Here is a 14,252-nt window from a genome sequence, read left to right on the forward strand (position 1 = left end):
GTTGAGACTTCAGCGAAAGCGGATTACCATGTCTGGACGCGGCAAGGGAGGAAAAGGCCTCGGAAAGGGAGGCGCTAAGCGTCACCGAAAAGTTCTTCGTGATAACATCCAGGGTATTACCAAGCCAGCCATCCGTCGTTTGGCTCGTCGTGGAGGTGTCAAGCGTATTTCCGGTTTGATCTACGAGGAAACCCGTGGTGTCCTCAAGGTCTTCCTGGAGAACGTCATCCGTGACGCTGTCACTTATACCGAACATGCCAAAAGAAAGACCGTAACCGCTATGGATGTTGTCTATGCCCTCAAAAGGCAAGGACGCACCCTCTACGGCTTTGGTGGTTGAACTGGACTGATGATCAAGGACTCACTGTCCGTAAAAAAACGGCCCTTTTCAGGGCCACCAAATCTTACAAAATCAGAAACATTTTATCGCATCACATTATATAGCTTGGACTGTTAAAGCATTATTTTAATTTTTTTTAACACCAATGAAAACAGGGTTTTGTATATGACATTATATAATAATACCCCTTGTGTCAAATGCCAGTCATTTCATTAAAGTTCACTCTAGGTCAGACCAGGAGCGATTAATTAGTTTCTTTGTTATGCATGCGTGCCGGATTACTACAATACCTTCATTAATTACAAAATACCACTCTGCTCCAATATTTGATTATGTATCGTCTTTTTTTCCTTTGTTCATGAGTACATCGGGTCTCAACAGTAAATTCCCATAAGACTCAATGTAACAACATCGGCTTAAGAGATATATCGAGAACTTGTGTAATTTATACAAGAGGTAAAGGTGGCAGTATAACATTAGATTAACGTAGTAATGTGTCACGTCAAATTTAATGAACGTCGTGAAGTATGCATGATGTAGCGTCAAATTTATATACAAGTGATTATCATGTATGAAGTTGTTGATAAAATGGGCTATACTTACGAAATCGAGTTTCTGAAGGGATTTTAAGATACAGTCAGATGAATCGACGAATTTAGAATAGAAAAACTCAATGCAAACGTTATAGATATCGATTCATGTTTTTACCTCGTTATGCGTTGGGAAACTGAAAAAACAAAGAAATCCTCGTAAAACTTACTGACTAAATTCAAGTTATTTTTCTAGACATAGTTGTCTGAATAAAAAATTGTCTTCGCACTCCTCAGAGTTCCGACAATAATATGTAACTATAAGTTCCGCTTGTTCGAGGTTTTGGGCAGCGAACGACACTGCAAACTGAACGACAAAGCATTAGTAATTAAAAATAGCTATTAAATATAATTATGGGGATTTGTGAATAAGGTGCTTGAGAATACATTATTATGGATGTTGGACATTTGTGTCTTTTTTTTTTAAATTTAAGATCGTATATGTGTCATTATTTTGTCTAAGCCATCTTAAAATGTTTGTTTTTTTCAGTTAGATACTTGACCGTCCATGGAAATGCATAGAGAGATTAGTAATTATAAAGCGCATGAGTTCATAAGCGAAATGCTCATTATGTGTGATCTCATAAAATAAGGTGGCCCTGAAAAGGGCCGTTGTTTTTGACAAGAAGTTTCTTATGCCTGGGCCTTTTCGGTCTTCTTGGGCAGAAGGACAGCCTGGATGTTCGGCAAGACACCACCCTGAGCGATGGTCACGCCAGACAGAAGCTTATTCAACTCCTCGTCGTTACGGATGGCCAACTGAAGATGCCGGGGGATAATCCTGGTCTTTTTGTTGTCACGGGCGGCATTGCCAGCCAACTCAAGGACTTCAGCGGCGAGATACTCAAGAACGGCAGCAAGGTACACGGGGGCACCAGCTCCGACACGCTCCGCATAGTTGCCCTTGCGGAGCAAACGGTGGATACGACCTACAGGAAACTGGAGTCCCGCACGCGAAGACCTGGTCTTGGCCTTCGTTTTCGACTTCCCCCCCTTTCCGCGTCCAGACATGGTTTCGTTTGGCTCAAGCACAACAAGAACAAGATGATTCGAAGTTTTACTGAGTCGTATTTATAGGCATTGTGAGCGCGCCACTGGGAGAGCGGAGCGTCTTTCACAAGTACGCCCTTTCCACTTTGGCTTTGTTGTCGGCGCAGCGAATCATGATAAATAGGGCAAACCCAGGGCGCCCTGGGCGCTGAAGGTAAAGAAGTAGCAATTTCTACCCACACTTTCGTCTTAATACGCTTGTTTCCGAATAACGGAATTGACCAACGCAATATCTGTTTACTGAAGGATTCGATCTTTGTCGGTAAAATGATACATATATAGTAGCGTAATCGTGACGAAGATGAGCTTAACCCTATTACCCGTATTTCTATTACGCTTTGACAAAATCAAGAAAAATCTACGTTTTGTTTAGGATTGCATATTTAGCAATAAACGACCGTCTGGCTTTCGTTTGATGACAGATAATCGATTTGTCCCTTTTGTGGCACAAAACTGAATTCGACACAAAAGAAAAGAAAAACAATTAGAAGTATTCGAAAATAGGACCTTTCGGAACTCGAAAAGAGTTCTCGAAAAGAAGCACATTATGCCTATGTTTTACACCGATACACAGAATAGTCGCTCTGATGGCCCAGGCAGTAAGCCAGCCCCAATAACCCGTTTAATGCGGTGACCATCAAGCTTGTCATAAAGAACAGATGCTACAGTGCGTAAATTTGACAATCAATCAAGGCAGGGATATGTAACATAATACAGTTTATTAAAAATGTTCTACGAAGAGATCCGCTTCTGCACACCTTCTTTCAAACGCATTTATAACATCTAGTCGTTTTTAGAGTTCTCATTCTTAGAGTTAAAGAGGTTTTCCTCTATTCATCTTCTCTGGTAGCAGTCTGTTCTGTCCGGCCCTCTAATTACACTAAATTTGACCAGTAAGCACAAGTCAACAATAGTAATCTTTTTCTACACTTCTCAACTGATCTTTTTCAGTTTATATCTCTGGCCCTACCTCTGAAGTGACCGACACTTAGATGCTGTATTCAAATAGCAGGCCGTTTATTGATTCACCGGAAAAAAACAACACTTCGTATTGATAACCTAGCATAAATATTATAAACAGACACAAATAAAAATAGGTGCCTTTGTCAAGGTTACGCGTCCGTGACGTTTTTCACGCTGGTCAGAATAGCAATTTCGATTTATTGGTACCGTTGTAGTCGCCGCCGTTGATACAAAATCTCTTTACTTTGATAAAATGAAACATGTAAAGAGCTTTTCTGGTGGTGATTTTCCTGTCTACCTTTTAAATCCGATATCAGCTAGGGCAAGGGACATCGAGGATCGCGTTTAGCTGTAGGCGTAAACACCGCGATCCGTTGGCAATATTTAATGGCAATGGGTACGTTTTACCGAAATAAAATCCGTCGAATGGCGTATAATTGATATGTGCGCAGAGTGTAATAGGCGTGTCCATCTTTTTTACATGCGACATAATTTCCTCTAGTTAAAAACGAACGAAAGATGGTTAAACTACATTTGTCATTTAACGATACGGATCGCCACAACACTGCAAAAGAATTGGACTAACATTAAACTATTAGCGGAAGTTAGGTCTTGTCCTGAAAACGATAGGTACAAGTATCAGTTCCAGCTGCTTTTAGTGTCGTACCCATATGTTGTTGATCCTAATTTCTTCCATCTACAGTTTATATGTAGTTGCTGTAAAAAAAAAAACAGATGCGATGGAAGATGATTTACACTATCATTTATATAGTAAGTGTGTTTTTATCATCTAGCGAACGAAGCCACTCTAGCGTGTTAAGGGAAATTTTCAAGAAGATGATCAGACGGTTTGCTCCTATTTCCGAGAAGCTGTCGTCCATGTTTGGCCATTCTAGAAACAGAGCGAGGTGGGGCAATCTTCAAAGCCAATGACGGCGGCAACAGCTGGAGCAATGACAATTTAAATAACTGCAAGGTAAAAGTGACACCTGTAGAAGGTCAAAGCGCCCGGAGACATCTTACGTATATATATGTGATGGCAATCAGAGCTGGTGTTATCGTTGTTACAAGTCGCTGACTGCGTGAACAATTCTCAAGGTGTGCCTCGTGCCAGTAAGCCATGGTCATAGCTTTGGCGACAACGGAACCGAATCGACCTAGCCATTTGGAAGCTTTTCTCTTTAGTATATATATGATTATGGCTGTGTTATACATGATTGTGAAGTGTTTTTCATGGGAGAATAGCGTTCGTTGAAAGCCAACTTATTTGAAGACTGTTTAAAGGTTGTTCTTAGTTTGTCTACACGTTCCGATTTTTCTCGCTTTCAATTTGGCAATACAGTACGTGCTAACTGCGCTCTAATGGATAACCTGCAACAAAAACACGTTTAATCAAAACTAACAAACTGCTAGACTGTCTAGGCAATAGACCCCGTTCTCACGCAGAGCTTCTATTTACTAACTCGTACGTTGCGTGAGCGTATATATACTAGGACGGATTTGAAGCGATGTGAACTTTCATATACACTCTATACATGGACACTTTTGACTATGCGTGTCTATATATGCACGTGCTACTTTTATGGCCTCCCTTTCAGTGTGACTACGCTGGAGGCAAAGATGGGGGGCGGCCCCTTTCTTTGCAGGCTAACCGACATCAACCACTTTTGAAATCCAAGCACTACATTTTCAGTTTATCAGAATTACGAGCTGCGCCTGCGTTGGTGTTACTAGTTTATAATGGCGTTTCAGCGTTACATATACACAAACATACTGTGTATAATCGTACTGTGATCGTTGTGCAACGGGGTGGGGCCTCGGGGAAGGTTATCTTGCGTAAAAAAGGTCCACAAGCCAACGTCTCATTTTATAGAAGTAGCGACGTGACACGCTATGATGAGGCGGCCACCCTACAAATATAGCGCCTACCGACTGCCGGTCAAGACGCATGGCAGAAGATGGGTAGCCGTACCTCTAATTGCGATCAGTGAAGTGTTCCGGGCTACTTGGAGAAGTATCGTAGCTAAAATTACAACTTTGCTAGATACTAGATTGTTAGCTCGTAGCTATATCTAATGCGGTCGAGCAGGTGTTGCAGTTCGTAGTGTACTTTCGATGATGATTCCGCGAAACGTCGAAGAAAAGCAAAAATCAGTTGTTTAGATGGCCTTACGACCTTAACAATTGTCGCACGATGCCGAATGCAGCAAACAACCGAGTGATGAGATGAATACATATAAAATGAGAAGTTACAATGAAGCACATAAACGGTCCGCTACGTATGATTGTGAAATGGGCAAATAAGTACGCGATTTTTGAGTGTGTTACGCAATGCGACAGGGGCATATTAGAGGGCCTTCGTCCAACAAGAAAGGGTATAATGGGTGTACGTTAAGAGGTAATAAAGTAGATAGTTAATAACAGAACAATAAATTAATTAATCATTTGGTTTACATCAGTCACTTGGCGGATAATTTAGTTGAAAAATTCAATCGTTGGTGCTCCTACAAAGTTCGATAAAGCGTTAAAACTGGGGGGTTCAGCTGGCAGTACTATGAACAGAACCAAGCTTATGGGCCCACTGTGAAGTACCGTGATATTTTAGTATCCCCTTGTTCAAAAGCTCTCTTCGTCTCATTTTCGGTCTGAATAACAGAATGGCTGATGATAAGATAGAGATACTAAGCAAACACAACAGCAAGCACCTGGTCTCTAATGGCGATCGACTGAACCCTGACCGATGGATGTCGTATATATAAAAATGGACTTTGGATCTGGATCTTTTTTTGCAGTTCCCTCATGCTGCTTGCTTTTTCCTTCCGTTGACATTCATTGTCTACTTGATGTTGTAACTAACTGTGGCGTATCGCATGTGGCTTTGATCACAAATGCACGGCTTGTGCCCCGTGCCCCTTAAAAGAAGTCGTCCCAAACAACGTAATCGAATGTGCTTGCCTTATTGGATGCTTCTTGTCTACCCCTCTCTACTTCGCGCGCCAACTGTCTACATTCAATCAACTGCAAAGCACCGTTTGTTCATGGAGTAACCAGAGAAAACATATGCAGAACTACGCGTGCACCCGGACGGCGTCCAATGGCCGCAGCGAATTACCAACGTCTGCCACCGGTATTTCGCGGGGTGCGCGGCACAGCAGACACGTTAGCAGAACAAGGTATCGCAAGCAAGTACAAGGGTTGCAATCTCTTGTGATCTGCTCTCGGACAATTTTCTAGGTAAGCAACGAGAAGTCGATGCAAAATATTGATGAGGCAGATTGTGACGATATTGCCAATCCTGACCGGATAGCACAGCGTCGCAGAAAAAATCCTCCGAGCGGAAAATACAATCTCGTCCAAAAACTCCGAAACTTTGGCCCGATCTGGTTTCATTGCTTGAGGCCACTATCCCTTGTCGGCTTCGGAACAACAGCAGTGTCTTGAACGGACTCTTTCCCTCCGTATCGCCGTAACCAATAGATTTTCCTGTCCAATCTATTTTCGCATTGTTGCTTGCGTCTAATTTCGTGTCTTCGCTTTCTAGTTGTATACCCAGATTTCTTTTATCACTGCAGTGTATCTTTTCTGCGTAATTCTGTGAATCCTTTCCTTTTAAGAGGACGAGATTTTGTTTGTTTGTTTGTTTGTTGTTGTTGTTGTTGTTGTTGAACTGAGAAAAACGTAGATACAAATAGCCTGTTATACTTTCCCCTTTCATTCGATTCTTTTATTTCTGCGGAAATATCCTTTAACCAGCGAACTTGCGTACTTCTGTTTCCGCTGCTTTTATTTGACGCCATTTGCCTTCTGTCGCATCGGAGCTTCGTTACCTGTCCGAAACGCCGATGATGCCTCCGTCGATTTCGGTATGGGTGTAATAATTTGGTCCGGTTTTATTAACAACTCAACTCGCACCCGCGCATTCGATGTAGTGGCGTACGACAGTCGTCTTTCAAAAAAAACCAGCAACGAAAGACCGTCGTATTGTTCACAGGCAAAAAAGCGGACAGCAACCGTGAGAGAAAAGACGCTCGCATGCTCTTTTAGTGTGTAGTTGCTGCGTCTGCCGTCAGAATCGCGCCGCATCTTGCCCTGACGTTGCCACTGCTGCGATGGCAGCTACCCCCCAAAAAAAAGCTAACAACAATGGCGACAATACTACTACAAGCCAATGGACATCGATGCGGAGCGTCATTCGAGCATGGGCCTCACAAGCTTACGTGTTGGCACTGCCATTACTGCCGCCGCCGTCGTGAAGCAGCCGAAGCAAAAAATGATCAAAAATTGATTTTGGTATTTTTCATTTTTTACTTGCTGTGTCTTACTTCATTTTTTTCTGTTCTTTGCTGTGCTGGCTGCAACAACATACACACAACAACACGAGTATTATCTCTTGGTCATAACTACAAGCAACGGCGCGGTTTGCGTTACGAAGCGGTGAACTTGGCCTGTTTGTGGTTGGCTCAAATCCAATTCAATATGACTACCTAGTCAGGATCTCGTCATTTCTGTAGCCGCCGATCTGTGCGCGATCTTGTCGTTAGCATCCAGCCAGTGGCTGGAAAGGCACCTTTCGTTCTAAAACGATCCAAAATCATCCTACGCCTTTAGAGGTGCTGCGTCTTCGACATTCAAGCTATACGCATCAGCAGCAGCAGCAGCAATCGGATGCTCCGTAACATGTTATCGACGGGGCTTCAGCTCAAGAAAAAAATGCCGATGGCGCAGCATATGCCCTAGAGATGCCTCTCAAGGGCAAGATGGATCGATTAGGTTAGAATTGGATATGCGCTCCTGACTGGTGGCCACTCTCTGCTACTATCATTTTATGGTACTGTTGAAGCCCTCGTTCGGATCACCTTTTGTTGGCCGCATTGCTTATCGAGCCGGATATTGACACGATGAAGTATGTAAGAATCCCGCTGTTGGTAAGCATTTTTTGGAGTATTTGATATGAGTTAGTATTGACTTCGAGCAAAGCGAACGGAACTCACGAAGACAGACGTTTGCTGCTCTACGAAAACCATAACTCGGAATATTAATCATTGGGCTTAAAATTTTTAAACAACTTTTGTCTGAGATTTTTGTCATGCACTTGGAAATCGGTTATTTTGGCCGAACTAGTTTATCAAATTGATGATTATTCGTCCAATCTGTTCGTAGGTCATTAGTTTAAAAGAAACGCCATTGTTTTTTATTTTACTGTTGGTGTTTGTTGTTCCGTGAAACGACCTAATGTAAATAAACGTTGAAAATGACTCATATTATGGTTTCTACTCGGATCTGGGTGCAGTCGTATCAGGTGTATAATCGAGATCCGCTATGACTAATAAATAGTTTATATGCACCGTATTCGGTGTACGGAAATATATACCATGCGTACCGTATGTCCAAGGAGGGCCCCATTAATGTGATTTTCTTATAGTTCCTAAAGCAATCCCTTGCAAAGCCATCGAAAGCTATCTAAAATCAATCAAGGCCGTCGCATGAAAGAAATACGCGGCGACAAAACGGACATTTTGATAGAAAGTTGCTATGGATTTTCCCGTCTGCCTATATCCTCAATGGACGAGAACAATATGACAAAACAAATGATCTGCTTACTATGTTATACCATATAATCATTTTTCTTCAGAAATTCAATTTAAATTTCTTGCCATCTTATCGCGTATCGTTTGGCTATTGTTCTCCTATTTTTTTTTTTTTTTTTTTTCGTCTTTATATACATTTTCTCCTTGCGTACTAAACTGAACAAAAAACTCGACGATTAAACGACGCATACGTGAACGCCGGCATCGACGCACGCCAGCTAGCGCGAATTTGATATTTCATTTGATATGGTCAGAGTGTAGCGCCATCATAGACTATTACCTTTACCTCCACTATATTATACTACCGCCTCTGCTGATGTCCACATCTATGCATCTATGACTGCACGCGTGTGTCAAAAGAAAAATAACCTTTTCCAACGGCAATGGCTCGCCGCTTCAGTCAGCTATAGTTTGTAGGCTACCTAGAAAAATCCGTTGCCACTAGCGCCGTCGCCGTCGCCGTCGCCGGCGGTGGACAAAAGTCAATCGCAAAACGAAAAAAAAAGTCCCTTATGGATTCGCTTAATGTCGCTTGCATATCAACTTATAGTAACTTATCTGTTATGTATGCGCAGGCAGGATTCGGTGGGGCGATATCATGTCACCGACGGTTCGTCTTCATTCTTTCTCATCCATATGTACTGCACGATACCATCATAGAAGGCGATGTTTATGCCTTACGGGGATTGTCCATCCATCTGAGCATGTGGATCTCGCTCCTTGTCTCCATCGGTTTGCTACATATGGATCTGTTCAGCAGACCCGAGCGGGTAGATCGCTGCCGCCACCGCCACCACCGCCACCGCCATCGTTGTAGACACCTGCGGTGCGCGAAGACGCTCCTTCGCGGAGCAGAAGAAGACGAAATGCGGGCTACGATCGATGGGGGCAGTTAATATGCACAAAAGCGAACGGAAAAAGAAGGATATCGAGAGAAACGGGGGGAAGCTAGAGCGAAAAGCGTCATGATTCATGTTGCGGTTGTTGTTGTTGTTAAGTTGTGTCGCACTTTTTTGCGTGTTGAGCGGTTACAGCTACGGAGTAGAGCAGGTGCCCGCGACGTTGTGCTGGGACCGCCTGGGCCGGTGGAGGTCGCCACGAAAGGATGTTGGACAACGGGAATAGAAAACGACTTATGGGATGGGTTATTAAATTAGAAGACACAAAATATGACAACAAGCAACTGTTTGTTTTGAGAGGTGCAAATCACGGCTAAGAACTGATTTTAAAGGGGTCGTTGCGCCTGAATGGTGTTCTCGTCGTCCTTTAAGTGCCTATTTGGGTTCGTGTGGCGAACAATGTGTTCAATTTATGCTTAAATTGAAAATATGTGTTGTTTATAACGTATGTTCGTTTAAAACAACTAAAATGCTTACAAACCTGATGGCACAAATAGGCGTTAGTACTGCGAAGCCGTTCCAGGCCTTCTTTTCCATAAGGAACCATGTTAAGGCGATCTTGTTTGCTGCCTGCCCTCTGCTGATAAAACGAATGGCTTTCGTTGTTGATTACTTACTTAAGCGCGAGCCACACCACATCAAAGAAAGCAATTTTTTTACTTCAATTTGTCATTGTATAATCGATCAACTTCTAAATGATGTATTACTTTGCCCTCTGAACGTAATCACCTACCTTCGCACCAGTCGACTCACGGCACCGTAATGATAATGCCATTAGCAACATTGCATTAAAACCAAACTGTAGAAGTTTTTTTTACACGGATTCAATCACAGGTTCAAACAATGCTCACACAAAATATCAGAGAAGGAAAGCGACGACGAGCTACAATAAAACGTTGATCTAAATTAGTACACACTTATTGTTTGGGTCATTCGGGCTATATGTGATGATTATAGCGAATGGATATACCTTCTAGCTTTGATTGTTTAGCCGGCTCATTTTCCAGGACAGAGTCAGCCTCCTGGAACGACGAAATTTGGACGGAGCGAAGCCACGCTATAAGAGCCTACGGCGATTGCAACGGCAGCGGACGCGTAAACGCCGAAAGAAAGTGTTCAAGTTGATTTTTTTTTTATTTTTCCACTTCGCTCTCTTCATCGAAGCGATGAGGCTTATTATCGGCTCGCTCGCCTACCCCGCCCCCCGCCCGCATTGGAGCCAATGCTGCCCCCTCACAGAATGTTGTTACAAAGTCTCATCCAAGCAGACATTTATTTGCTAGTCTATAGCTGTTGGCTGCTGGCATTGTTGCTCTTTCAAGCTATGCCACCTCACTTGAACCAACAAAAACAATGATGTTAAACATATATCTGTGAATGTTGATTATACGTAGCTTCTCTGATACCTGTTCGAACAAGAAAAAATAACGCTAAGTAAGATAGAACTTCCGTTCGGCGGCGTCCAATGTTTCATGGACGAGAACAACGTCGAAAACGTTCGTACGACGACCGATAGGAACGTGAAATCGGTTGCACGGGCTAAGTATACATCTTGTCAATTGGCCCTTAATCAGGACCACCTATATTGATAATGGCTTGTTAGCTCTATGCGGCCAACCATTTATTTCTTAACTACATCGAAACACGTCATCTGACAGTTGTTAAAAGTGTAGATCAATAATGAAAAAACAGCGTGCAATAGCGCAAATCAAAATAGTAATATTAAAATAAACGCGATAACGGACAACTAACTATCTGGGAGCGGCAATTTCAGCTCAAAGGTCAAATAAAACCTAAAAAATATACTCATATATACTGAATATCATAGTAAATAGTAGAGATGTATAGTAATGAAAATTTACCTTAACATAAATACTCAAAATTGTGATTTTTTAAGTAGCAGTATAACCAAATCTGGCTGCCGTTTGCCAAATTCTTCGCTCTCCACCAAAGTGCTTTAATCAATGATGCATGGTAATTTTGAGATGTGTTTTTTTTTGTATTAAAAAAAAACTAATTCTTTTATTATAAACACAAACGTATCGCCCACTCGTTCAAATAGGTAAACACTTCGATTATTGGCTCTATCTATTGTGTATCGATCTCTGGCTAGAAGCGACCAGCGGGTCGCTGCTTTAAGTCCAGCCGACGACACAAATGCTACTCAATTTTGGTGGATAAAAACATTAATTTATATGATATGAGTACACTGGATTTCACGATTTCGCTGCTAAATGTAAAAATCTATATTAGCGTTGGTCCCTGTTTTGGTTATTCTCCTAAGTCCTGCACTGTTAGATATGACCCACACGCTCTTTTCCGGGACAACTATGTCGACGCGTGTTCCTTGTCAGAGCTGACTGGACCACTAAGTTGAACTTCACTTGTAATATCTTCACCACTGGCGCTTTTTTTCGTCGTAGAGATTCCATGCGCCACGAAACGACTGAAGTTTACATTCGGTATATAAATGTATATGTAGATAAATCGATGACCATATCATATGCGCGAAGAGTAAGGTTTATCCGGAGATAAAAGCCATGGTATTTAGTAAGAAGTAAGTTTGCTTCGACCGTCGTTTTGTACTGACTAGTCAATGCGCTAATTTAGCATCCTGTATAATGATACAATGTACTTAATTAAAGTACTCTCCAGTAAACTGGTTTCCTATATTTAGCATAAATAAAATCATGAAGTTCGCGATCGAAAGAGGAAAATGTCATATTCCATTTTCTAGTACATAAACTGATCTTTAGCGGTTATGCCTAAAAAGGAATGGAACCTTTAATTTCAGCGTTTGAAAATGAATTTTAAATTTGACTTAATAATATGTTGTACGCCTTTGGATGTTTGAATAACAAATTGCATTGTATAGTATTACTGGTTTTGGACATTGTTTAGGCTCTTTGCGCTAAGTGACGCAAGTTCGCTCTGCAGACAAATGTCAAAACCTTGAAACGGCTTTTACTCATTCTGATATGTGTAGAACCTGCCAAGCGGATCTTCTATATTTACCTTAAATGCTTTGAGTTCTAAGTCCGACATTGCCGTGGGGCATTGGTTTGTAATACTAGCTGCTCTTTACTGCACAAAACGAGATGCGTTTACGCGCGACCTCAAACCTAGACCGTCTCATCACGTGTTTCCAAGTTCAGTAGATAGATACATTATCGCTGCAACATCTACGGAATGCACCATACGAACAGATCTTTTGAGTTCTAACTAGCTTGTCATCTAGTATTCATCCAAACTTACCCCTTTCTTCGGCACACAGTTCTTCCTGCTGGCGTTGTTTTGTATCTTGTAATTCAAGTGTGTGGTAAAATATTTTGTCGATGATGTAATAATCCACAGATAGAGTCACTCGTTTTAGTCACAATCTTACATTTTTCAATTCAACTTTACACGTCATAGATGGCATTCTTTGTCCTCTGGAGGCGATAATTACTGTGCGTGAGATCTTCAATTAGGTCAGAGCTTGACAACCTTTTCCCTAGACCACCATCACTCCTCAAGTTCTAGGTGTACTTTAAACTAACTCTTTGACCTTTGCTATATATTGCTCACGAACGTTCAATGACCTCCGGCGACTGCGAACTTCAACACTACGAACAAACACGTCCGTTCTTCAATGGTGGTCCGAACCAGCGCCCAACCCTTCTCGGAGCCCTTTGCAGACCGCACTCGACTATAATATTTTGCCCCCTTTATTTTTCTTCGTTTCAAACGCACTTCGTCTTCAGACTCGAACAGAACACGCACCCTGATCGAAACACACTTTGCATCCTCATCCTCTTCTTCGGCCAAGCTTCACAATATCGTTATGACAACATACAGATATATCGATCACTTTCGCTTTAAACTCACCGGATAATAATCATCATCAGTTCGTTTTATACTGAAGTTTCACGACGGCCAGTTAAGGACCAGTTGGCCAGTCTTTCTGCCTGTCCGTTGTCGGTTGTTGATGTCAGTGTCATACTACTGTTGACTCCTGTGACGCTGTGCGCGAGTATCTTCTTGCGTCCGGGTCGGTTTCTCTCTTGCTCTGTGGGTGAAGCAACGCGACAGTGATGGAGACTCGACCATGTGCTGCTTAGCCGGCGGGTCCCGTTATTCGCTGGCGGCTGCTGCTGGAACCGCCGCTGCTACTGCGTTCCAACCCTCACCCCTTCCAGCGGCCGCACGCGTCTCCCCAAAAGTCCACGCGGCGGTGAGTGGCACCAACTTCGCCATCGCCAGCAGCACCGGCTGCCATGATGTTCCACCACAGATTCATGTGTGAGGCCATCGTTTCGTCCCATAATACCCCATGTCAATGTGAGGGACCAGCGATCCGGACGGGATAGGTCGAAATCTACCACTTTATTCGGTCCACCGATAGACTCATCGTAACGAGAATGGAATAGAGAAATAGAGAGGAAAAGGGGACGCAGAAAGAGGTTTACTAGCTGGAAGCTTTTCGAGTATTTGCAAATAGTAAAGATTATAGAAGTGCCTGGAAGTAGTTCAAGCCGGCGGATTAGGTCATAGAGGAACAAGATTTTTGTAAGTGTGGACCTTATAGTACGAAGCAAATAATACACAGATAACACACGGTAGATCCGCAGACAAAAAATACTGCTGTAGTTTTTGATCTATGCGGAATGGTCAAATTTTAGAAACCTACCCGTATTTCCGTGCTAGGTACTCTAGCAACAAATGAATTGATAAAATATCGATGCTTGATTGTCTAAAATATAGTAACTATACGATACCCATTGTAGTAGTCTTTATAAGCAGAGTACTTGCGTATTGTAATATGTACAATAAATTGTATATA

The 14,252-nt window shown here is 42.4% G+C and overlaps 3 protein-coding genes across 5 annotated transcripts in view; 1 reads left to right on the plus strand and 2 right to left on the minus strand.

Moving 5' to 3' along the window:
• Positions 1 to 14,123, minus strand: part of LOC111250889 (uncharacterized) — a 123,788-nt gene extending 109,665 nt beyond the window's left edge. For 2 of the 3 annotated variants that reach the window (XM_022806825.2, XM_022806832.2), the window contains exon 1: positions 12,686 to 14,122. The gene's annotated coding sequence lies outside the window, so the exon portion shown is untranslated. Of the gene's footprint in view, positions 1 to 12,685 lie in introns of all 3 variants that reach the window. The other variant, XM_022806842.2, reaches the window with a different exon arrangement.
• Positions 8 to 1,169, plus strand: LOC111250957 (histone H4). The gene has a single exon (XM_022806998.2). It carries the CDS (start codon positions 29 to 31, stop codon positions 338 to 340), a length of 312 nt encoding a protein of 103 aa, XP_022662733.1. The 5' UTR covers positions 8 to 28; the 3' UTR covers positions 341 to 1,169.
• LOC111250943 (histone H2A) lies at positions 1,530 to 1,981 on the minus strand. The gene has a single exon (XM_022806961.2). The coding sequence runs from the start codon at positions 1,939 to 1,941 to the stop codon at positions 1,564 to 1,566; it is 378 nt and encodes a 125-aa protein (XP_022662696.1). The 5' UTR covers positions 1,942 to 1,981; the 3' UTR covers positions 1,530 to 1,563.
• Positions 14,124 to 14,252: the final 129 nt, after the last annotated feature.

This window comes from Varroa destructor, unplaced genomic scaffold (assembly GCF_002443255.2).
Source record: "Varroa destructor unplaced genomic scaffold, Vdes_3.0 BEIS01000001.1, whole genome shotgun sequence".
NCBI lineage: Eukaryota > Metazoa > Arthropoda > Arachnida > Mesostigmata > Varroidae > Varroa > Varroa destructor.

Excerpts from the sequence above, each read along its gene's own strand:
- LOC111250957 (XM_022806998.2), top strand. The coding sequence starts at position 29 with ATGTCTGGACGCGGCAAGGGAGGAAAAGGCCTCGGAAAGGGAGGCGCT.
- LOC111250943 (XM_022806961.2), bottom strand. The coding sequence starts at position 1,941 with ATGTCTGGACGCGGAAAGGGGGGGAAGTCGAAAACGAAGGCCAAGACC.